General features: G+C 46.7%; 2 protein-coding genes across 9 annotated transcripts in view; one reads left to right on the top strand and one right to left on the bottom strand.

Moving 5' to 3' along the window:
• TADA2A (transcriptional adaptor 2A) overlaps nt 1–17,552 on the bottom strand; it is a 56,684-nt gene extending 39,132 nt beyond the window's left edge. The window contains exons 1-4 of one of the 4 annotated variants that reach the window (XM_062215785.1): nt 17,491–17,552; nt 14,445–14,565; nt 7,760–7,866; nt 5,632–5,691 (exon numbers count right to left, since the gene is read on the bottom strand). In XM_062215785.1, the coding sequence (XP_062071769.1) occupies nt 5,632–5,691; nt 7,760–7,866; nt 14,445–14,469 (192 nt within the window). In that variant the 5' untranslated portion in view covers nt 14,470–14,565; nt 17,491–17,552. Of the gene's footprint in view, nt 1–5,631; nt 5,692–7,759; nt 7,867–14,444; nt 14,566–16,919; nt 17,135–17,490 lie in introns of those variants that run through there. The other 3 variants (XM_062215786.1, XM_062215784.1, XM_062215788.1) reach the window with 3 other exon arrangements.
• Nucleotides 17,553–17,641: 89 nt separating this feature from the next.
• The window catches only part of ACACA (acetyl-CoA carboxylase alpha), a 332,967-nt gene continuing 324,966 nt past the window's right edge, over nt 17,642–25,642 (top strand). For 2 of the 5 annotated variants that reach the window (XM_062216877.1, XM_062216873.1), the window contains exon 1: nt 17,917–18,144. Coding sequence is in view for 2 of the 5 variants with exons in the window: in XM_062216873.1 (XP_062072857.1) it covers nt 18,107–18,144 (38 nt within the window). In the remaining 3 variants the exon portion in view is untranslated. Of the gene's footprint in view, nt 17,829–17,915; nt 18,145–25,642 lie in introns of those variants that run through there. The other 3 variants (XM_062216876.1, XM_062216880.1, XM_062216874.1) reach the window with 3 other exon arrangements.

The following is a 25,642-nucleotide window of genomic DNA, read 5'->3' as shown; positions in this document are numbered from 1 at the left end:
TTAAATGAATAAATTTGTATTCTGGCTCCAAGCCTTCTTGTGTGAGTTTGGGAAGAATAAGTTCTCTGATGATCTGATAACTCTGGTGAAATAAACTTTGTCACAGCTACTTTGAACACAACTTTCCAATCCTTCATTCATTTTGCAATTTAAAAAAGGGGAAATTTTTCATTTCAAGTCTTTTTTATTTTTTTTTTATTTTTATTTATTTATTTTTTTTTTTTTAAATTTTTGACAGGCAGAGTGGACAGTGAGAGAGAGACAGAGCGAAAGGTCTTCCTTTTGCCGTTGGTTCACCCTCCAATGGCCGCCGCGGTAGCGCGCTGCGGCCGGCGCAGCGCGCTGTTCCGATGGCAGGAGCCAGGTGCTTATCCTGGTCTCCCATGGGGTGCAGAGCCCAAACACTTGGGCCATCCTCCACTGCACTCCCTGGCCACAGCAGAGAGCTGGCCTGGAAGAGGGGCAACCGGGACAGGATCGGTGCCCCGACCGGGACTAGAACCCGGTGTGCCGGCGCCGCAAGGCGGAGGATTAGCCTGTTGAGCCACGGCGCCGGCCATTTTTTTTTTTTATTTTTGACAGGCAGAGTGGACAGTGAGAGAGAGACAGAGAGAAAGGTCTTCCTTTTGCCGTTGGTTCACCCTCCAATGGCCGCCGCGGTAGGCGCGCTGTGGCCGGCGCACCGCGCTGTTCCTGATGGCAGGAGCCAGGTGCTTCTCCTGGTCTCCCATGGGGTGCAGGGCCCAAGCACTTGGGCCATCCTCCACTGCACTCCCTGGCCACAGCAGAGAGCTGGCCTGGAAGAGGGGCAACCGGGACAGGATCGGTGCCCCGACCGGGACTAGAACCCGGTATGCCGGCGCCGCAAGGCGGAGGATTAGCCTGTTGAGCCACGGCGCCGGCCTCAAGTCTTTTTTTAAAAAAAGATTTATTTTATTTGTTTGAAAGGCAGAGCTACAGTGAGAGAAGGGGAAAGAGAGATCTCCTATCCAGTGGTTCATTCTCCAAGTGGCTGCAACAGCCCAGTATAGGTCAGGCCAAAGCCAGGAGCCAGGAGCTTCATCAGGGTCTCCCACATGGGTGAGGGAGCCCAAGCACCTGGGCCATCTTCCATTGCTCTCCCAGGAGCATTAGCAGGGAGCTGGATCAGAAGTGGAGCAACTGGGACTCCTGAACAAGTATCTATATGGGATGCTGGCATTGTAGGCAGCAGCTTAAACTGTTGTGTCACAACGCTGGCCCCTTCAAGTCTTTTTTTTTTTTTTTTTTCTTTTTTCTTTTTTAAGATTTTATTCATTTATTCGAGAGGCAGAGTTACAGAGAGAGGGAGAAACAGAGAGAAAGGTACTCCAACTGCTGGTTCACACCCCAGATGGTAGCAACCACTGGAGCTGAGCTGATCAGAAGCCAGAAATCAGAAGTTTCTTCAGGTCTCCCATGTGGGTGTGTTAGGTAAGAAGTCAGATATTGAGCCTATGTGTATATGAGAAAGGCCTGAAGCTCAGCATCTTGCACTTCAAAGTCCCGCCCAGACCCTGATAACCTCCCAGGTGGGTTCAGTCCTTCCCCCAAGGAAAGCTCCCAGGAAAATTCTCTCTCCTCAGGACCAAATGGGTTACCTGATAACATGGGGCAATAAAACCTTCTCAGATGCCCTAAGGGAAGCCCCCCTACTCAAGGGAAGCCCCTCCACTCTGCTCCTGGCTGCCAGCAAATCTGGGGAGGAATTTGCTAATTTTCAGCCAACAAACCCTTCCACCAGGACTCTCCATTCTTTGTCCTGGAGGAGAGGGTGCAGTGGGTAAACAGACTCCCTTAAAAACCTAGGGAGTCCAAACAGATTGTGCCCTCAGCTCTCTGCCTCTCTGCTGAGCTGCCCGCCTGGCCTGCCTGGCCTGCCCAGCCTGCCCGCCCTCCCTCTCTCCCTCTTTCCCTCTTTCCCTCCTTCCCTCCCTCCTTCCTTCCTCCTTTCCATTCAACCATGTAACCTCGCTCTTCCCCAGTCCTCTGAGCAACTGGGTGCTCTCTCTCTGTCCCTTCCGTTCTGACGGATGCCCTGTTCCCAATAAAGCCTTAACACTCTGCTCTCTGTCTCACACCACAATTCTTTCTTGTGCCTCAATTCTTTCTTGTGTGAAGACAAGAACCCCACGGCTTCCACCATGGCCTTCCCTCCGGTAACAGCTACAGGGGCCCAAGCACTTGAGCCATCTTCTACTGCTTTCCCAGGCCAATAGCAGAGAGGAGGATCGGAAGAGGAGCAGCCAGGACAAGAATTGGCACTCAAATGGGATTCTAGCACCGCAGGTAGAGACTTAGCCCAATACACCACAGTGCTGTTCCCCCTTCAAGTCTTATAATTAGTGAAAACATTACTTAAAAGAAAAAGGGAGACAGATGTTTAGCCTAGGGGTTACAAAGCCATGTCCCATGTCAGAATGCCTGGATGTGATTCCCAGCCCTGGCTCCTGACTCTGGAATACTTAATGCAGACCTTGGGAAGCAGCAGTGACGGCTCAAGTAACTGAGTTCCTGCTGCCCAGGTGGGAGACTGAGTTCCCAACTCCCAGCTTAGGCCTGGCCAGTCATAGCCATCACAGGCACTTGAGGAGTGAACCAGTGAATGAGACCTCACTCTCTCTGCCTCTAACATAAATGAAAATATTTCTTTAAAAATAGACCAAAAGGACTTAGAGGAGTGCTGGGAAAGGCTAATCAGTTAGTTCCAAAGAACTCTTACAAAGTACCTATTTTCTATTACTTCGTTATGGTCTAGAATCTTTCAGTATTTTAGGTCTAGAAACTCAGTTGTAATAGGATCCAAGAAATGTTCAAGCTGATTCAGAAAGTTGCTGATTTCCCTCCTGGACTTTCAAGACACCGAAGTAAATAGCAACAGTGCTACTGTAGGCAGAATTCTAAAAGTGTCCCCACCTCCTCCCAAGATTCTTGATCCCTGATTATTCAAACACAAAGGAAGTACTGCTGTTAAGGGACTTTGCAGATAGAATTAAGGTTACTGATCAGCTGACAAAGGAGTGAGCTGATCCCGCATTATCTAAGTGAGCCCAATGTAATCACATGGGGCCTTAGAAGTAGAAGAGGAAGGTAAAAGGACTGGAGAGATTCAGCATGGGAGAGACGAGGCAGGACAGATCACAGAGATTCCAAGCATTTCATTAACAATCCTCAAGGATTTTGCATTGTTGGCTTTGAGGATACAGAAAAGGAGCCAAGAGCCAGGAAATGTTGGTAGCCTCTAGAGGCCAGAGAACAAGCCCTGGCCAACAGCCAGTAAGGAACAGCAGGTGTCATTTCTACAATTTCAAGGCAGCGAATTCTGCCAACAATCTGAAAAAGCCTATAAGTGGATTCTCCCCCATGCCTCCAGATAAGAGCCCAGGGCAGTCAATACCTTCATTTCAGTCTCATGGGACACAGGGCGAATAGGCTGAGGCTAACAGTCATCTGACCTATAGAACTGCAGGATAGGTACTGTGGTGCAGCGGACTACACCACATACTGGAGTGACTGGGACTGAGTCTTAACTCTGCTTCCGATATAGCTTCCTCCTAGCATGTACCTTCAGTGGAAGTAGCTGGGTCTATGCCACCCATTAGGGAAACTTGGATGAGTTCCTGCCTCGTGGCTTTGGACTCACCCAGTTGTTGTAGGCATTTGGGGAATGAAACAGCTGATAAAAAAATCTATCTCTGTTGCTCTGCCTTTCAAATAAATAAAAATACTTTAAAATGACCTACAGATCTGTGAGATCATAAATTTGAGCTGTCTTAGGCCACTTAATATTTGATAATTTGTTACAACAGCCACAGAAAACTAACAGTGCCAAATGAGTAATCAGTAATGTGAAATTATTACTGCCATATCAGCCAGCATTCTTTCCTTTCAGAAAAACTACATGGAGGCCAAATATCAGAAAACTGCTTGGTCAGTTAGGAGATTTAACTACATATTTACTGTGCTGTGATAACTGACAAAACTATGTTGACAAAGGTGTATCTACATGATTGTCAAGTAGACCAGATACTCACTCCAGCTAATTAAACCACCCCTCCCCTTCCCTGGCCAGGGCAGGGAAGGACAGCAGCCCTTTCATTCTCTCTTTAAAGGCTTAAAGGTGGCAGCAAAGGAATCAACCTAGATGTTCATGATAACCAGATGAAGAAAATGTGGTACATATATATGATGGAATACTACTCAACCATAAAAAAGAATGAAATCCTGTCTTTTGCAACAAATGGATGCAACTGGAGACCATTACGCTTAGTGAAATAAGCCAGACCCCAAAAAGATGGAAATCATGTTTTCTCTGGTTGGTTCTAATTAAATATATATAATTAAATATATATAACTAAAATATAGAGAAAAAAAGGAAGGAAGGAAGTAAAAGAAAAGAAACCAAACGAGGTATTTGAGCTAAACTGACACCTTGTGATTTGACTGCTGTCTATAACCCTTGTCTATACCCCTGTGGAACAGTGATCTATCTATCTTTTACTTGTAGAGCCCATTGTTTAGAGTAGCATTAAGCCTGTAATTATAAGATAAATTCAAAGTATGTTATCACAAAAAATTCAAAAAAAAAAAAAAAAAAGAAAGGAAAAAGGAGGGAGGGAGGAAAGTATCACTGCATTCTTCGAATCATATCTATGAAATTCATGAAATCTATTATCTTATATATCAATCAATAAAATATAGGGGAGCAATGCTGTGGCGCAGTGGGTTAAAACCCTGGCCTGCAGCGCAAGGCATGCCATATGGGTGCCAGTTTGAGTACCGGCTACTCTACTTCCTATCCAGCTCCCTGCTAATGCATCTGGGAAAGCAGTGGAGGATGGCCTAAGTCCTTGGGCCCCTGCACCCAAGTGGGAGACCGGGAAGGAGCTCATGACTCCTGGCTTCAGATCAGCACAGCTCTGGCCGTGGCAGCCATTTGAGGAGTGAACCAGTGAATAGAAGATTTCTCTCTCTCTCTCTTTCTCTCTCTACCTCTCTCAGTAACTCTTTCAAATAAACAAAATGTTTTTTTTAAAAAGATAAATAAAAAATAAACCCTAAAAATAAACATTGAATACCACCCCCTTACTCCCCCCCAAAAAGTGGCAGTATAAACAATCACAGTCCTATCATATCCCAACCCGTAAGTCAGTCTGTCCCTTCAAAGTGATTTTACACACAATATTAACTCATTTGCTCTTCTGTTCATTTTATAACTTAACTCTCAAAGGATAACTAATGTCCCCAAAGTGGAGGGATAGAATGCCACACACCACCACCATCATGAAGCACACTGGCAGCACACACTGGACAGACAGTATCCTGGGTTGATGGGTATCAACCAACATACAGGGCAACATAGCTCTTTACCTCACATTGGACAATACGGAAAAATACATCCCTCAGTACCTTATAAACTGAAAACAAAAATGAGTGGTTAAGTCTAACTGTACTTAAATACCTTAGTAGCTCCATAAAACCCCAATAAAACTTACTGGATAATGATTATGAAATCCAGAAGAGGAGGGAAAAAAGGGGAAAGAGATATTTGGAGATAACTCCCAGACTAATACTTAAAAAACGATTGGAAATTCCCAGTAACTTCATCATTACCATTATTTCATACGTATGATCACTTTGATGTTTCTTGTACTCAAATCCTCGAGTGAAACACTGCAAAGAAAGCAAAATTAAGTTATTAAAACTTGCTTTAAAAAGGATAGAAGACAGTTTGTGGACACCCTTGTAATAAGTTTTTTTAAAAAATATATTTTTAATGGCTGGATTTATGGCACAGCAGGTTAAGCAGGTTAAGTTAATTCTGATGCCAGAATTTGAGATCAGAGTGCTGGTTTGAATCCCGGCTGCTCTACTTCCAATCAGCTCCCTGCTAATGCACATGGAAAGCAATGGAAGATGGCCCTAGGACTTGGGCCCCTGCCACCTACATGGGAAACCTGGGTGGAGTCTGAGGCTCCTGGCTTCAGCCTGGCCAAGCCCTAACTGATGCAGTCTTTTTTTTTTTTTTTTTTTTTTTGGACAGGCAGAGTTAGACAATGTGAGAGAGAGAGAGAGAGACAGAGAGAAAGGTCTTCCTTTGCCGTTGGTTCACCCCTCAAATGGCCACCACGGCCGGCGTGCTGCACCGATCCGAAGCCAGGAGCCAGGTGCTTCCTCCTGGTCTCCCATGCAGGTACAGGGCCCAAGCACTTGGGCCATCCTCCACCGCACTCCCAGGCCACAGCAGAGAGCTGGACTGGAAGAGGAACAACCGGGATAGAATCCGGCGCCCCAACAGGGACTAGAACCCGGGGTGCCAGCGCCGCAGGTGGATGATTAGCCAACTGAGCCGCAGCGCCGGCCTGATGTAGTCATTTTTGAAAGTAAACCAGTAGTTGGAATAATCTCTCTTTGTCATTCTGCCTTTCAAACAAATAAATAAATAAAACATCTTTAAAATAGATAAATAAAATTTTAACTGATACATAATAATTAAACAAATCTATGAGGTATAGTGTGAAATTTCAATACCTGTGGACAAAATGTAATGCTCAGATCATGGTAATTGGCATACACATCACCTCAGGCATTTAACATTATTTTCATGTTGAGAACATTGTGTGGAGTTTTTAAGAATTAATTTAATCTTGTCTGAAGGTATAAGAGAATGGTACATTATGATCACAGCTTTTCAGTGGCTCTCAAAGAGAAAAACTCCACCTTCAGTTAAAGCATGAGCCCTGGCTCTACACTCACCATATTTCAGCAATTCCAGGACAAATACTATTTTCGTATTTAAAAATAATTTTTTAAAGATTTATTTATTTTGAAAGCCAGAGTTACAGAGAGGGAGAGACAGAGAAAGGGAGATATTCCATCTGCTAGTTCACAATGGCCAGGGCTGGGCAAGGCTGAAGCCAGGAGCTGTGAACTTCTTCCAGGTCTCCAATGTGGGTGGCAGGGGCCCAGGTACTTGGGTCATTATCTAGCTGCTTATTAGGCCATTAGAAGGGAGCTGGATCAGAGCTGGAACAGCAGGGACATGAACTAGAGCCCATATGGAATGCTTGCAATGCATGCAGTTGGCGGCTTTACCTGGTATGCCACAACACCAGCCCCCATATTTTAAAATTCTGAAATCTGAATTCTGTACATTTCACAACTTTCTTCAGTTGTTTTTATGCATCAACATTTCTGAAATATGGATGCTTCTTATAATCAATAATGTTTTACATCTGATCAGACATGGTTATTTGCCATGTGACCTTGAGCAAGTACCTGAACTCTCTTTGCCTGAGTTTCTTTTCCTTTAAAACTGATACTGATCATCTTTACTCCATAGGATTTATAGTGGTAATTCAAGGGTTAATTCACGCAAAGTACTCAAAATACTAATTGGCACACAGTAAGCCCTTATAATTAATTAGTTTGTTCCCTTTTTTGTCACCTGAACAGAGGTTACTCTTCAACAAGACAATAAACAGTGTCATTAAGTGGAATAACCTACCAGCTCTGTCTCGTAGTTCCAGTACTTTGAATCTACTTGCAAAACCAGCTTAAGCTGGAGATAGAGACATAGAACAGTCAACAGGCTGCCTCATCTATTTGCTCTGTTCCCTAGCTCTTCACTGGTAAAATGTGTAATGCGAGACTGACTGGAAGGAACAGACTGAACAAGGTACGAGCAATCGATAGTAAGTAAACCAGACAAGGAGAGGCAAGCCTCTCTTGACTGAGTTACCTGCAAGCAGAGGAAAAAAGGAGGTGGCCCACATTCAGCACACTTAATGTAAGGCTCCATCAGGTAGGAGGAGCAGCCTCTGCAGGGTGGCTTATCAGAGGGATCATCTAGGACAAAGAGAAAACAAATACACTGTTTCAAAACACCTATGGTTAGCTTAACTACAAAAAGATAAAAACCACAAAGGACCACACAAGTCATTGAACTGTGCAGAAAGGTTCACAGAGATAAGACAAACTCATTCCAAATAAGCAGCAAAAAAGTATGCTGCTTTTCATTTCAGGGCAGCTTTGCTGCTACCTACACTGTACTTGTTATTTCAAACCTCACATAAGCAGATACAGCCCACACACACAAATTTATAAACCCAAGATTTAAATGGCAAATTTCACGTTACCCACAACTTACTTTTCCAAGGGGAAAAAGTACACACACACACACACACACGTATACCTACAGAAAACATACATACAGAGTAAATCTGACAAAATGGTAACAAGCGCTGAAGCTGGGCAGCAGCCATATAAGTATCACCACACCGTTCTTTCAACTTTTCTCTAAGTTTAGAAGTTTTTCATAATAAAATGTTGGAGGGAAAAAGAAAACTCATTTAAGCGTGTATCTTCAGAGTTAAACTTCACATGAGTTGGGATTTAAGCCCAGGAAAACTCCCTCCCTTTCCTGGAGGGAAGCACAGAACACAGCAGACCACCTCCCACTCCCAGCCATAGTGCTATGTCTCTGAAATACCAAGGCAAGGAGCACACTCTGAACTAGTAACAATGCAAACAAATGTGTCCCTGGCTGACTCCCCAAGGGAAACCCAGCAAAACTGTTCTCTGTCATCAACTGCAGGAATCTAAGAGAACAAAGGCTTTGGAGGTAAGGGTTTACAGGTATTTGGTAACCTGAGGCAGGACTTCTCAGATTCCGTAACAGCATTTTCCTCCCTGAAGTCCACGCAACACTATATATGTTTCGAAGTCTTTTTTTCCCCCTACTTAAAAATATACTGTAGAGGGCCAGCATGTGGCGTAGCAAATTAGGTCCTGTTTGTGATGCTGGAATATATAGGCGAGCCGGTTCAAGTCTTGGCTGCTCCACTTCTGATACAGCTTTTTACTATATACACCTGGTAAAGCAGCAGGATATGGCCCTAGTGATAGGGCCCCTGCCACCCACGTGGGAGACATGGATGGAAATTTTAGCTCACGCCTTTGGCCTGGTCCAGATCTGGCTGCTGTGGCCATTTTGGGGAGTGAACAGTAGATGGAAGACCCTGCTCTCTTTCAAATCAATAGGTAAATAAATTTAAAAAAAAAAAAAAAAAGGAAACATACTGTATTTTTTCCATGACAATACACATAAATCTTTCTCATTCTTTTTGATGGCTGGTAATATTACATGTGTCAATCATCTAAACTAATGGTTCTCAATTTCTCCATACAAAGAAATTTTTTTTAAAGATTCATTTATTTATTTGAAAGGCAGAGTTTACAGAGAGGCAGGGGCAGACAGAGAGAGAGAGTGAGAGTGAGTCTTCCATCCTCTGGTTCATTCCCCATATGGCCGCAACGGCCAGAGCTGAGCTGATCCGAAGCCAGGAGCCAGAAGCTTCCCCCAGGTCTTCCCTTGCAGGTGCAGGGGCCAAGGACTTTGGCCATCTTTTACTGCTTTCCCAGGCCAAAGCAGAGAGCTGGATAGGAAGTGGAGCAGCCAAGACTTGAACTAGCACCCATACGGGATTGCCAGCAGGCGGCGGCTTTACCCACTATGTCACAGCACTGGGTCCACAAAGAAATTTTGGAAGTCCAAGGACATACTTTTTTTTGTTGCCACAATGACTAGGGAGCACTACTGGCAGTTTGCAGGCAGGGGCCAAGGATTCTCAGCATCTTGCAATACTCAAGACATTCCAACAAAATGTGACCTGTGTCCTTTCAAGTGTTCCACTACACATTCAAGAAGGTGAAAACCCTCAAATTTACATGACCCAGGAACCAACATATAAGCAAAATATCTGAGTCTTAACATACATTGAAATCTCCAGTAAGGCAACCAAGTTCTAGAAGAGACTATTTTGTTCTGTTCAGAACTTAAACAGGAGTTATTGATGCTTGTGGTACTTCTCAGTAATCAACACAATACACCTGAATCGCTGTTTTTGTAGTTGTAGGATGCAGTGCTTCAACATGAGTACAAACATCTGACTACTTAATCTTCTCTTATAGTCATGTGTAAACATATTGAGATATTTCATTTCATTGTAAATTACTTACCTTTACTAGGGTACTTCAAAAAGTTTGTGGGAAATGAAATTAAAATATGAGCTTAATGGCATCGGTGCTGTGGTACAGCAGGTTAAGGCCCAGACCTGCAATGCCAGCATCCTATATGGGCGCCGGTTCAAGTCCCGGCTGCTCTACTTCCAATCCAGCCCTGTGCTATGGCCTGCAAAAGCAGCAGAAGATGGCCCAAGTCCTTGGGCCCCTGCACCCATGTAGGAGACCTGGAAGAAATTCCTGGCTCCTGGGTTTGAATCAGCACAGCTCCGGCTGTTGGGGAGTGAGCCAGTGGATGAAAGACCTCTCTCTCTCTCTCTCTCTCTCTCTCTCTCTCTCAGCACAGCTCCGGCTGTTGGGGAGTGAGCCAGTGGATGAAAGACCTCTCTCTCTCTCTCTGCCTCTCCTTCTCTCTCTGTGTAACTCTTTCAAATAAATAAATGTTAAAAAAAAAAAAAAAGAGCTTATTTTGGTGCAAAAATATCTTCTGCTCATGCATCTGGGAGTCTTCAGAAAGTTCATGGAAAATGCAAATTATGAAAAAAAAAACCAAACATGGATTTCAATTTGTTTTGGCACCAAAATCAACTTATATTTATAATTATTATTATTTTAAATCTGAAAAGCAGAGAGATAGATGGAGATCTTCCATCTGCTGCTTCATTCCCTAAACATCCACAGCAGCCAGAGATGGGTAAGGCCAGAGCCAGAGGCCAGAACTCCATCTGAGTTTCTCACATAGATGGCAGGAACCCAAATACTTAAGCCATCATGTGCTGATTCCCAGGATGGGTAGAGACAAAACTTGAACCAATGTGGGATGTGGGCATCCTAAGTGGAGTTTTTTTTTTTTTTTAAGATTTATTTATTTCTTTAAAAGAGTTACACAGAGAGAGGAGAGGCAGAGAGAGAGGTCTTCCATCTGATGGTTCACTCCCCAGATGGCCTCAACGGCCGGAGCTGTGCAGATCCGAAGCCAGGAGCCAGGAGCCAGGAGCTTCTTCCAGGTCTCCCATGTGGATGCAAGGGCCCAAGGAGTTGGGCCATCTTCTACTGCTTTCCCAGGCCATAGCAGAGAGCTGGATCGGAAGAGGAGCAGCCAGGACTAGAACCTGCACCTATATGGGATGCTGGTGCTTCGGGCCAGGGCGTTAACAACTATGCCAAATGCCCTACCCTAAAAGTACCTTTTAATTTCATTTTTTCCACAAACTTTTTGAAGTATCTTTGGGTTTATCTCCTTTCCCATAGTTAGAGCATTATTTCTATTTTTTGAAATTCTATGTGTAGATATATTTGCATTATCTAAGTATTTACTTTTCAATGGTAAAAGGGGCTTTAAAATTATGAAATCTGTGGGTATCAGCGGGTTCAGAACAGTTAATCTAATCAGCTACCCTTTGGTTGGTCAGCATTAATTTTGTTTCTGACTTTTCATTTTTTAAGAAGAATGTTGAGATTAACAACTATGTAAATGTAACAGTTCACATTTATTCCTCGGGATATATATATATTTTTTCTCATTCTAGAACTGTTGAGTGTGTAAAGGACTGCTACAGGATTTTTTTTTTTTTTTTTTTTTTTTTGACAGGCAGAGTGGACAGTGAGAGAGAGACAGAGAGAAGGGTCTTCCTTTTGCCGTTGGTTCACCCTCCAATGGCCGCCGCGGTAGCGCGCTGCGGCCGGCGCACCGCGCTGTTCCGATGGCAGGAGCCAGGTGCTTCTCCTGGTCTCCCATGGGGTGCAGAGCCCAAGCACTTGGGCCATCCTCCACTGCACTCCCTGGCCACAGCAGAGAGCTGGCCTGGAAGAGGGGCAACCAGGACAGGATCGGTGCCCCAACCGGGACTAGAACCCTGTGTGCCGGCGCCGCAAGGCGGAGGATTAACCTGTTGAGCCACGGCGCCGGCCGCTACAGGATTTTTTAAGAGACCATTTATTTGAAAGGCAAGAGTTACAGAGAGAAGAGAGAGAGGGAAAGAAAGGCATCTTCATCTCCAGGGTTACTCCCCAAATGATTACAATGGCCAGGGCTGGGCCAGGCCAAAGCTAGGAGCCAGGACCTTCATCCCAGTCTCCCATGTAGGTGACAGGGGCCCAAATATTTGTGCCATTTTCTGTTGTTTTCCCAGGAGCATTAGCAGGGAGCTGGATCAGAGGTGGAGCAAACAGAATTCGATCCAAAACGCATATAAGATGCCGGTGTTGCAGGCGGAGGCTTAACCTGCTGCAGCACAAGGCCAGTCCCTGTTGCAGGATTTTGAGGCTCTCTGATACTGATATATACAGCCAAATTGTTCTTCAAAAAGATATTCAGGGAAAAAAATATCAGGAACTACCTGTGATGTTGCTATCCCAAATTAAATGGTCATATCAACTGACCCAGTTACTTGGGTTCTTGCCACCCCGAAGGAGACCGGATTGACTTTCTGCCTCCTCGCCTGGGCCTGGCCCAACCTCAGACATGTGGGTGCTGGTGAGTGAACCAGCAAATAAAAGATATCTCTTTCTCTCTCTCACCCTCCCTTTCTGTCACTCTGCTTTTCAAACTGATTTAATTAAAAAGATATTCCAGAATTTTCTATAGCCTAGAACAGAAAGGCTTTTTTCTTTTAACCATTATTCAAAATCCAGAGGCAACAAAAAGTTAACACCTGCTCTGCCACAACACCAACCCTTCAATATTGAATTTATTATAAGTGATCATTCTGCTGAGGTTTATTCTCAGGAAATAAACACTGAGGTACTTAAGGGTAAAGGGCCATGATATTTGTCACCTTTCTCAAAGTGATTTGGAAAAGATACTTGGTATTATGTGTCTATTCTTACAGTGGAAGGAGCGAGTGAGTACCAATGAAAAAAGCAAACGGACTAAAAGATTAATAAATGGTATGCAAGTATCTTTTGTATTCTTACTCTGGTAACTTTTGGTAAGTCTGAGATTATTTCCAAATAAGCTGACCAATTATTTTGTAAAAGGTGCAAGAAACTGCAATTTTAGTTTATATTCTCAGATTTAGATCTTCTGTATGTGTAATGCCAAAGAGTGGATTGGAAGAGGAGCAGCTGGGACTAGAACCAGCGCCCATCTGGGATGCCGGCACTGCAGGCCAGGGCGTTAACCCGCTGCAACATAGTGCCGGCCCCCACTACTCCACTTTCAATCCAGCTCCCTGCTATGGTCTTGGAAAGCAGTAGAAGATGTTGGCCCAAGTCCTTGGGTCCCTGCACCCACAGGGGAGACCTGGAACAAACTCCTGGCTTCTGGCTTTGGATTGGCTCAGCTCTGGCTGTTGCAGTCATTTGGGGAGTGAACCCCCTGATGGAAGATCTCCCCCTCTCTCTCTGGCTCCACCTCTCTCTGTAACTGTCTTTCAAATATAAATAAAATAAATATTTTTAAATGGTGTTATTTCACCACCAATTCTTTTTTTTATTTTATTTTATAGACGGAGTTAGAGAGAAAGGTAGACCAGAGAGAGAGAGAGAGAGAGAGAGAGAGAGAGAGAGAGAGAGGTCTTCCATCTGCTGATTCATTCCCCAAATAACCACAAGGGCCAGAGCTGAGCTGATCAGAAGCTAGGAGCCAGGAGCTTCTTCCAGTCTCCCACATGGGTGCAGGGACCCAAGGACTTGGGCCATCTTTCAATGCTTTCGCAGGCCACAGCAGAGAGCTGGATCAGAAGTGGAGCAGCAGGGACTCGAACCGGTGCCCAAATGGGATGCCGGCACTGCAGGCCGCAGCTTTAATCCACTGTACCACAAAGCCAGCCCCTAAAACAAATCTTTTAAAAAAAAAAGACTCCTGAATTTATATAGGCAATATGGAGAAAGAGAAGCAAAAAAGTACTTTCCAATTCTTCTCACTGGGATACTACTAAATATCTAACGACAGAATTTCCATTTCTGCCAAATTTCATATCTTCAGAATCAGAAACAGTATATTTATTTTTAGCCATTACTGTGGTTACCTGAATTTATTTCATACATGCACCACAATTCTTTGCATTATCACTACCTGTGGTTTACTCTTAGAGCATAAATTCCACTTAAAGGGAAGAGGAGGAAAATATGCCCTTTACACTATCACTGATACTAGTTCTTATCAAGGTGCCTGTAAGATGCTATAGGTTCAAAAGACAAATCCCATTGCTTTAGGTCTAACTCCAGGATAACCAGACTATGCCTGGTCTATTTTAGCTTTGTTTTTTCCTGAGATCTAAGCTTGTAAGTTTGCATCATGCGTTCAGTGGGCAGTCAATAAATATTAGCTGATTTTATTTGATACTGTCCTAATTTCTTTAAGATTAGCTAACTTCCAAGCGCTTATTTTTCTTTCTTGATCAACTTCGACTTGTGTTTGCCATTAACATTCCCCGGAGACTCGTTCCCACTGTACTTACTGCTAAAGGAACCCAAGCGGTCCATCCCCTTATTGGCCAAGACTGCTGCTTTAATCTTCCTCCGGGCAGAGCTTCAAGATCTCAGAACTGGGCAACACATCCACCAAAGCTTGATGAGCCTCTATGAACAGACCAAAGGAGCACACGGATCAGAAAACAATTCAAAGGGACAGGATATGTGACATATTCAGCTCTGTCACATCCTAGCTTTGTAATGCTTAGAAACCACTCTGTGTCTGTAAGGCTGTTTCCTCCGCTGTAGAATGGATACAGCAGGATCTTCCTCCCCACCTGCTGTGAGAATTAGGTGTCCTGTCCACATCTGTGCCCCGCCCTTAGGAGCCAACCACTGTGGGTTCTCTGCCCCGCAGCACTTCTCTCGGTAGCCCTCTTTCCTTTGCAGAACTGACCCTTCCGCATTTCATGTGGTATTGGTGGAGTTCCCAATCCCAACATACCAAGCTCAGCCCAACAGAAGCGGAAAGCAGCAGACTTCTTGCTGCAATCTGGATCTTGAGTAAGACACAGGGGCAGCAGGCACCTGGAGCACAGCCTTCACTGGTCAGAGTCTGCCACTTGAGGTCTGCCACTGTGATCCCTGTTCCCAGGGTGGCCCGTCTGTTTACTCCTCCCTCAGTTCCCTATCTTTCCGACAAAATTTAATCTGAATGATTTCTGTTACTGGAAACCAGGGAATCCTATCCATTACGATACACATTTACTCATTAATTTACTCCTTCAACAAAGTTACAGGGGCTGGCACTCTGGTGCAGCAGGTTAAACTGCAGCTTGTGACACCAGCACCCCACATCCAAGTGCCAGCTGCTCTGCTTCCAACCTAGCTCCCTGCTGATGCACCAGGGAAGGCAGTGAAGATGGCTCTAGTACTTGGACCCTCAGAGTTTGTTTCTGGTTCCCGGCTTTGCTCTGGCCCAACCCTGGCCATTGCACACATTTGGGGAGTGAACTAACAATGGGAGAGCAACTGATCACTCTTTCTCCCTCTATAACTCTCCAGTAATTGAATAAATAAATCTTAAAAAAAAAAAAAAAAAAAAAAAAACAAGGTCGGCGCCGTGGCTTAACAGGCTAATCCTCTGCCTTGCGGCGCCAGCACACCGGGTTCTAGTCCCAGTTGGGGTGCCAGATTCTGTCCTGGCTGCCCCTCTTCCAGGCCAGCTCTCTGCTATGGCCCGGGAAGGCAGTGGAGGATGGCCCAAGTCCTTGGGCCTGCACCCACATGGGAGACCAGGAGAAGTACCTGGCTCCTGGCTTCTGATCAGCGCGATGCGCCTGCCGCAGCGGCCATTGGAGGGTGAACCAACGGCAAAAAGGAAGGCTTTTCTCTCTCTCTCTCTCTCTCTCTCTCACTATCCACTCTGTCAAAACAAACAAACAAACAAACCCAAATGTACAAAAGTACCTTTTTTAAAGGCAGAAACGAATTATTTCACCCTAAGCAAAAAAAATCCTCTTTATTCTATATATCCATGATTTTGTCTTTTTTTTTTTCCAGATTTTTTTTTCTGACTTTTTTAAAGTTCTTTTTTCTTTCCTGGCACTTTTCACATTCTTCTTGATAAGACACCTTCTGTATATTTTTCCCCACTTCTAAACTAAATGAAAGCAGGGACTGCATCCAATACAAAATTATTTATTTATTTATTTGACAGGTAGAGTTACAGAGAGAAGGAGAGAGAGAGAAAGGTCTTCCTTCCGTTGGTTCACTCCCCAAATGGCCAATACGGCTGGCGCTGCGCCCATCCGAAGCCAAGAGCCAGGTGCTTCTTCCTGGTCTCGCATGCGGGTACAGGGGCCCAAGCCCCTGGGCCATCCTCCACTGCCCTTCCGGGCCACAGCAGAGAGCTGCACTGGAAGAGGGGCAGAACCCGGCGCCCAGAGGGGATGTCAGCGCCACAGGCGGAGGATTAACCAAATGAGCCATAGCGCCGGCCCCTCCAATACAAATCTGTATAACTTGAAAGTACCAAACACTGTGCCAAGCATGCAGAAGGAACTCAATAAACCTATAAATACTGGACAACTAAATGCTAGTTCTATAAAAGGATAATTCATAGTTCTCCCGGAGTGACTTCTTTCCCCCAGAAATCTTTGGCTGGCAGAATAACTCATCATGACACTCGGGTAAACTCTCCCTTTTTGGTTGAGGTGGATGGGTCTCCCTCTGCTGGAAATAAAAACGTTGATCTCTGGAGAAGAACGAGCTTAACAAGGGCACGTTACACACCCAAGAACAGAACCCCATTTACAGAACTGCTGCGATTTTCCACGTGCTGACTGGCAGCGTGCCACGCAGAGCCTGAGGGATTAGGCTACCTGCCCAGCGCCCCACAGCTAGTGATGCAGGCGGCCAATTAGGGGTGTGCAGGAGGCAGTCTGAGGAGCACCCCCAAGCCACAAAGCACGCTACCGTAATTAGGCACAATATCGACATGAGCAAAACCGTCTTCTCACCAAGAGACTGCCTCGTGACACTGACATCCACGGCACAGTGGGCGCTGGCTGCAAATCAGCACGGGCCAAATTCAAATCAGTGACTGGCAGGCGGCGGGGAGGAAAAGCTGTGGAGCTGGACGGCCCAGATCCAAACCGTGGCTTCGCTCCGGAGCCGCCTGCTCTAGGGCAAGTCACTGGCTGGATCTGAGCCTCGGCGCCACCACAGGGCCTACACGCCTCCTAGGGAAGGAGCATCTGGAAAACTCCACGGGAAGCGCCGGGGCCGGGCAGCACACGCACCGGGGGCAGCCGGCGTGACCACGCGCACCATTGCCGAGACGGCAACACAGAGGCTCGGGCCACGCGAGGCCGCGTAGACGCGGGGCGGGGCCCGGAGGGTCAGCAGGAGCCCGGCGCCGCCCTCCCCCACAGCGCGGCGTGACGCCGCCCGCCGCCGCCGGGGCCCACAGCTCGCTCTCCGTCGCCGTCGCTCCCAATGACCCCCCTCACCCCAGCCTCCCGGTCTCCCCGCCACAGGGGCTCGCGCCCCGCCGCCTCCCCGCCGGCCCCGCGCCGCCTCGTGCCTCACCTCTCCACGGCCCCCGCCTCCGCGCCGAGGATCCGCCAGCCGCGCGCGCACGCAGCCCGGCCTTTTGCGTGCGCGCTCCCGAGCGGCGCAGTCGCGAGCGCGCGCCGCCTCCGCCCCTTCCCGCGGCGGCCCTCAGCCCTGGCGGCCCCTGCCCGGCGGCGCCGCCCCTCAGCCTCTAACCCGGCCTCCGCCGCCAGGTGCCTGAGTACTGGGAGCATGGGGCCGAGCCGCTCGCCTGACTCTTGAGTCGGACCCATAATCACTTTTCCCGTGTGGCGCGTGGCCCGTCGCCAGAGGCTTCCCGGTTCGTGGTGCCGTTCGATCCCCTCCGGAGTGCGGTGAGGCGGACCGGGCCGGTACTGTCTGGGTTTGGGGGTAAACGTTGCCGCCTCCACCCCGGTGGAGGGCCTGGGCCCGAGGACGGCGAGCCGTGGCCGCCTCTCCCGTGCGGGCCGCGCCGAGCCGCTCATGGATTTTCCAGGCTGAATGAATGGCTTAGGGGTGAGGAGGGTACATTTCATTCAGATGCTTCTGGAACGTGGAAATTGCCTTCTTTGGAAAGAAGCAGTCCCACTTTGGGCTTCAGAGGCCCAGATGGAGGCACTTTGATGAGAGGATGTGGTGGTCCACTCTGATGGCAATCTTGAGAGCTAGGTATGTCCCGACACCTCTTACTACTACTACTGCTAATGCGTACCTTAGCTACCGATTGTCGAGTACCGATTGCATGCCAGGCATTGCGCAAAGCAGATTACACATACAGTCTCATTTTAAACAATCGTGTGAGGTAAGCACTAGTATTATCCCCAATTTCCAGGTGCGGAGATTGTGGCTGCAGCGTAGAGACCACATTGCTAGGAAGCATTGGGGGACGGGGCTTTGATCCAGGATTTATCTGAACTATGATATTGTTATATCTGTTTAGAAGTCTGTCTGTGATAAATTTTCCCAACCTGCTTTAGAATTCATTTACCTTTTCTACGTGTGTGGTCCCTTTATTCATTTTTTGGTATACAAGTAAATGCAAGATAATCGTATTTGAAAAAATTTGTATGAGCCAAAAATAATGTGAAGACCACCTCCTATCATGCGAAGTAAGCAGATAACAATTTGGTATATACCCTTTCATTTTCTTATACATCGTGTCAATAAATGTATTATACATTTGATGTATTTTACATTTGATGTATCCTAAAATCTCTTCATTCATTCATTCACTCAACAGTTATTTAATGAACAGACACTTCTGGGTACTGGGAATTCAGCAGCAAACAAAGCAAAGTCTATTTGCCATGGAGCTTGTATAATGGGGAGATTGGCAGTAAGAAATACACATATAACTAAATAATAGATAATGACCAGTAATGCAGTAAATTTTATGGGAAAATCTATAAAGGGAAATAAAGGGATAGGAGTGATGCAGCTTGAGACGCTAATCCCTCAGAATCTGCCTAGCCCGGTGCCAGTCAGCACATGGAAAATCAGAGCAGTTCTGTAAATGGGGAAGGTTTCTTTTAATTACGGTAGATGAGGAGGGCTCAGCAGAGGAGGCCCAGTAAGCAGCAGTCTGATGATTTAATGGGAAAGGGAGCTGGGCGGATTTCTGGAGGGAAACTGTTCTAGGGGAAGAGGAACAGCAAGTGGCCCTGAGCTAGGTAGGGGCTCTTTTGGCATGGAGAAGAAGCATGTGGCAGGAGCACAGCACATTAGAGCAGTAAGATGGAAAACAGGCCCAAGCACAAGATCATCTGTCATCTTATAAACCATAGTTGGACTTCAGATCTCATTGGGATGGGATAGAATACCAGGAAGGGTTGACACCAATGGAGTAATCAGATTGGTTTTTGAGGGATCACTCTGGAAGCTGTGTGGGGGGAAATGAATGGTAGAAGCATTAAAATGACTGTTCAAGCATACATTGTCCTCTCACACAGCAGTGTTCAATACAGTTTACTAACATTGGTGTTTCCCCTGCACCTTTACACCTTTCAAACCACAAGATGGAGACAGGGTCAGTCACGGAGGACATAGCTTCACTTCGCATCTTTTGTCTCACTTAAATTGAAATTCTTGAGTCTAGCTAGGGCATACATCCAGATCTGGATGTCATAATTGTCAACAAACTGAATATGAGTCATCAGTGTTGTGCCATTGTAGGAAAAACAGGCCCACATAATAGTGGGATCTGTTCAATAAAAACATAGCATTCAAGCACTTGGAAGTTACCCTTCCACTTCAGTTGATGTTAGGCCCTCCCTAGAATTTTGAGCTCCAGAGACTGGCTTAGCACAGTGGAGTAAGCCACAGTGTGACAACAGCATCCCGTATCAGAGTGCTGGTTTGAGTCTTGGCTACTCTACTTTTTATCCAGCATTCCTGCTAATGTCCGTGGGAAAGCAGTGGGACATGGCCCAAGTACTTGGTCCCCTTTCACCTGTGTGGGAGACGAGGCTAGAGTTCCTGGCTCTTGGCTTTGTCCTGGCCCATGCCTGGCTGTTGCTACCATTTGGATCCTTAACCATCAGATGAGCCACCTCTTTGTGTCTTTCCCTCTCTCTCTCTAGTTCTCCCTTTCAAATAAGTTAGTAAATAAGTATTTAGAAGAAAGAAAGAATTCTGTTTAGTCAGTGTGCTTAAACTGTAGAAGAAATTAAAATGCACAGTGAGAAGAACAGTAATACTAATTAAGGCAGTGTTTTTCTGGGTTTTTGCCCTAAGCAATGTAGTGGACAGTGGCATCACTTGCAAGATAGGCTGAAGGGAATGGGAAAGACCCAACTGGAGGAAGAACAGATTTGGGGGAGAAATTAACTGTTCTGTTTGGACCTGTGTTTTGCATTGTGCCTGGAAAGGACAAGAGTCCAGAGCTCAGTGGAGATGTTTGGGCTACAATCATGTAACTGTATTAGAATTCTTTCTTTGTATATCTTCCCCAGAGTGTGAGGACACTGTCCTTTCTTCTTTGTAACCTCAGTAGCCAGAAATGTATCCTCAGGAAATATTTGTGAAATGAACAAGTGAAGACCAAGATAAGGATGAAGTCATTTAGGCTTGTATAAGGAAGAAGGAAAATATATACATGCTGTGCGCTCTCAGTAGAGGTCCAAGCACTTCAACATCACTTGCAAGTAGGGTGACTGTAATTCCTGTCCTGCTCAGAACAGTTCCAGTTTATACTGTTCTCCCTATATGGTAATTAATATTGCTTGTCTCAATCTCAGAAGGGTCTGTTTGTACAGTAAACTTGTGTGTCACTAAAGGTTTATTTATTTGTCTGAAAGAGTTACTGAAAGAAGAAGAGACAGAGAGAGAGAGAGAGAGAGAGAGAGAGATCTTCCATTTGCTGGTTCACTCCCCAAATGGCTGCAATGGCCAGGACTGGGCCAGGCTGAAACCAGGAGCCCAGAACTCAGTCCGGGTCTTTCACATGAGTGGCAGGGACCCAAGTACTTAAGTCATCGTCTGCTGCCTCCCAGGGTGTCCATTAACAGGAAGCTGGATTCAGACTCGGAGTGGGGACTTGAACCCCAGCACTCTGGTATAGGATACAGGTGTCCCAAGCAGCATCTTATGCACTAAACATCTGCCCGCCATTTTGTTATCATCACCATCTTATCTGTAATCCATTCTCCAGCCAAGCAGAAGTATGCCTATTTCTCTTTCAGGAAGCTTTTTTAAAAAAATATTTATTTGAAAGGCAGAGTTACGCGCATACGTATGCACACACACATACACACACACAGAGGAATAGTGAGATAGAAAGATCTTCCATCTACTGGTTCACTCCCTAAATGTCCACAACAGCTGGAGCTGGGCCAGGCTGAAGCCAGGAGCCAGAAATTCCATCTGGATCTACGACATGGATGTGGGCTTCTTCTGCTTTTCCGGGTGCATTAGCAGGGAGCTGGATTGGGATTGGAAATGGATCATCTGGAATTTGAACTGGCGCCCACATGGGATGCTGGCCTTGTAGACGGCAGTTTTACCCACTACACCATAATGCAGGCCCAGCCCTCTCCCTGTTGAACCATTTCATCTTTTCATGACTTCCTTTGCTGAGGTGCCTCCCACCTCAGCTTGAACATCACTATCTGAGAAACACCTCTCCTGCCCTCTCAAGCTGTGAGAAGTAGACTCTGACATGCTCCCAGTATACCCTGTATTTAACCTGTCACAGCAAAAATGACCAAGTGCCTCCTTCTTCCTTCAAACATCTGTCCTCTTTGGGCCAGAAATTTACATTGATAATCTTATTATTACATTAATAACATTCAAATCAATCCATTTTGGACCAGTAATTTTGAAGATTAACCTTCAGGACAGATTAATGTCAAATTCTCCAAACCCTTTCATTCTTAACTAAAGAAGTCAAGTTTTTTGTGAAGATTTATTTTATTTATTTGAAAGGCAAGGCCAGCGCCGTGGCTCAGCAGGCTAATTCTCCGCCTAGCGGTGCCGGCACACCGGGTTCTAGTCCCGGTCAGGGCGCCGGATTCTGTCCCGGTTGCCCCTCTTCCAGGCCAGCTCTCTGCTATGGCTCTGGAGTGCAGTGGAGGATGGCCCAAGTGCTTGGGCCCTGCACCCCATGGGAGACCAGGAGAAGCACCTGGCTCCTGCCATCGGATCAGCACGGTGCACCGGCCGCAGTGCGCCGGCCGCGGCGGCCATTGGAGGGTGAACCAACGGCAAAGGAAGACCTTTCTCTCTGTCTCTCTCTCACACTGTCCACTCTGCCTGTCAAAAAAAAAAAAAAAGGCAAAGAAAGAGGGAGAGACAGAGATCTTCCATCTACTGTCTAACTCTAAATGGTTGCAACAGCCAGGTCTGGGCCAGGACATAGGCAAGAACCAGGAATTCCAACCCAGACTCCCATAAGCGTGCCAGGAGCCCAAGCAGTCAGACCATCTTCTGCTACTTTCTCAGGCACATTAGCAGGGAGCTGGATCAGAAGCAGAGCAGAGCAGCTGGGACTTGAACTCGTATTCATGTGGGATGCTGGCATTGCAGGTGGCAGCTTAACCCCCTACATCACAACACTGGCCTCAGAAATAGGCTTTTTTTTTTTTTTTTTTTTTTTTTGACAGGCAGAGTTAGACAATGTGAGAGAGAGAGACAGAGAGAAAGGTCTTCCTTTTTCTGTTAGTTCACCCTCGAAGTGGCCACTACGACTGGCGCTTTGCAGCTGGTGCGCTGTGCCGATCTGAAGCCAGGAGCCAGGTGCTTCTCCTGGTCTCCCATGCGGGTGCAGGGCCCAAGCACTTGGGCCATCCTCCACTGCACTCCCTGGCCACAGCAGAGAGCTGGCCTGGAAGAGGAGCAACCAGGACAGAATCCGGCGCCCCAATCGGGACTAGAACCCAGGGTGCCGGCGCCGCAGGTGGAGGATTAGCCTAGTGAGCCACGGCGCCAGCCGAAATAGGTTTTTGAATGAGAAACCCAACAAGGAAAAGTATATGCTTTAGTCAAGCTCCAGAACATGACTGTCACTGACTTAAAGTATCCCCAAAGCAGCTCCTCATCTAATAAACTGCTGTAGTTAGAATAAAAAATGTAGTTTCCTTTTTTTTTTTTTAAAGATTTATTTATTTATTTATTTATTTGAGAGGTAGAGTTACAGTGAGAGAGACAGAGGGAAAGGTCTTCCTGCTGTTGGTTCACTCCCCAGATGGCTGCAATGGCCAGAGCTGTGCTGATCCGAAGCCAGGAGCCAGGTGCTTCTTCCCAGTCTCCCATGTGGGTGCAGGGACCCAAGCACTTGGGCCATCTTCTACTGCTTTCCCAGGCCACAGCAGAGAGCTGGATTGGAAGAGGGGCAACGGGACTAAAATTGGCGCCCATATAGTATGATGACGCCACAGGTGGCGGATTAACCTACTGCGCCATGGCGCCGGCCCCAAAAATGCAGTTTCTAAGCTCTCTCCCTGTGGAAGTAACACTCTGTCATGTCTAGTTACTTATGTCCTGAGTGCTGGAAGGCTTTATAAACTCTTATTATCTAATCTACATTTTTCATGTAACTGATGACTGTAGTTTGATACACAGAGATAGAAACAGAAAGTCCAAAAGCCTAGCTATGCTGGCGCCGCGGCTCACTAGGCTAATCCTCCGCCTGGCGGCGCCGGCACACCGGGTTCTAGTCCCGGTCGGGGCACCGATCCTGTCCCGGTTGCCCCTCTTCCAGGCCAGCTCTCTGCTGTGGCCAGGGAGTGCAGTGGAGGATGGCCCAAGTGCTTGGGCCCTGCACCCCATGGGAGACCAGGAGAAGCACCTGGCTCCTGCCATCGGATCAGCGCGGTGCGCCGGCCGCAGCGCGCTACCGCGGCGGCCATTGGAGGGTGAACCAACGGCAAAGGAAGAGCTTTCTCTCTGTCTCTCTCTCTCACTGTCCACTCTGCCTGTCCAAAAAAAAAAAAAAAAAAGCCTAGCTATGCCTTCTGGGCTTCAACTTCCTCTCCTTGTTAATCTGAGATAAAGCCATTCAGTGTAAATTAGGTACTTAGGTCCTGGAGCAGACCACTTTCCCGACCTCAGGGGCTCTTGAAGGCCAGGAGCCTTCCCGTGATATACTCAGTAGAGAGGACTTCAGCCCACAAAAGGCCCGAGTCTCAAGGGTTACAGCTTTTGGAGTTCGAACACTAAGGCTCTTTCACGGGAGCCCTGGCTCCCACGCTGCCTGGCTCAGGACTGAGTCCAGCCTGTGCTGCCACCTCTTCCATTCAGGAACATTGCCCGCCCCCTCCAGGCACCCCTCCTCATCTTTCTCCTTTGTGCCCGTACTACTCAAAGGGAATCAGTCCCTTTCCGGCCAGAAAGTTCCTAGACTGCTGTACAAGGGTGGCTGCAAAGAGTTTGTGGGAAATGTGCATTATCTTTATTTTTACAACATATTTATGTATTTAATTTATTTGAAAGGTAGAATGACAGAGAGAAAGGGAGAGAGAGATCCTCTATCTGCTGGTTCACTCCCCAAATGGCTGCAGTGGGTGAGGTTGAGCCAGGCTAAAGCCAGGAGCCAGAAACTCCATCCGGGTCTCAATGGGTGGAAGGGACTGAAGCACTGGGGTATCATCTGTGCCCCCCACCCTCAACCCTAGCACATGAGAAGAGAACAGGGTTGGAAGCACAGTAGTTAGGACTCAAACCAGTGCTCGGATTTGGGATGCTTCATCAAAAGTGGTGGCTTAACCCACTGGGCCACAATGCCAGCCCCATGTACCTTATCTTTTAAAGCCATTTTCCACTAACTTTTTAAAGCGCTTTCATATAACTTTTTTTTTTCTTTTTCTTTTTCTTTTTTTTTTTTTTTTTTTTTTTTTTTTTTGACAGAGTGGGCAGTGAGAGAGAGAGAGAAAGGTCTTTTTTTTCCGTTGGTTCACCCCCCAATGGCCGCTGCAACCGGCACACTGCGCTGATCCGAAGCCAGGAGCCAGGTGCTTCCTCCCGGTCTCCCATGCGGGTGCAGGGCCCAAGCACTTGGGCCATCCTCCACTGCCTTCCCAGGCCACAGAAGAGAGCTGGACAGGAAGAAGAGCAACCGGGACAGAATCCAGCGCCCCGACCAGGACTAGAACCCGGTGTGCTGGCACCGCAGGCGAAGGATTAGCCTATTGAGCCGCAGTGCCAGCCCTCATATAACTTGATTCCCCTACTGTGACCAGCAGGAAGGTTGGAAGCACCTTCTGCTAACCTATGATGTAACACCATTTCCGGTGTGTAGGTCTGCATAAGTAAGAGGAGCACTGAAAAGTTTTTTTTCAAAGATCTTTCTTTCTTTCTTTTTTTTTTTTTTTTTTTTTTTAAGATTTACTTATTTATTTGAAAGACAGTTACAGAGAGGCAGAGGCAGAGAGAGTCTTCCATCCACTGGTTCACTACCCAGATGGCTGCAATGGCCGGAGCTGCGCTGATCCAAAGCTAGGAGCTTTTTCCAGGTCTCCCACACAGGTGCAGGGGCCCAAGGACTTGGGCCGTCTTCTACTGCTTTCCCAGGCCACAGCAGAGAGCTGGATCGGAAGTGGAGCAGCTAGGACTTGAACTGCTGCCCATACGGGATGCTGCTGCTATAGACGGCAGCTTTACCCACAGCTCCAACCCTTTAGATTTTTATTTGAAAAGTAGAGTGACAGGGAGGGAAAGAGAAAGAGAGGGAGAT

This window comes from Lepus europaeus, chromosome 18 (genome assembly GCF_033115175.1).
Source record: "Lepus europaeus isolate LE1 chromosome 18, mLepTim1.pri, whole genome shotgun sequence".
Taxonomy (NCBI): domain Eukaryota; kingdom Metazoa; phylum Chordata; class Mammalia; order Lagomorpha; family Leporidae; genus Lepus; species Lepus europaeus.
This window is presented reverse-complemented; position numbering and strand designations above follow the sequence as displayed.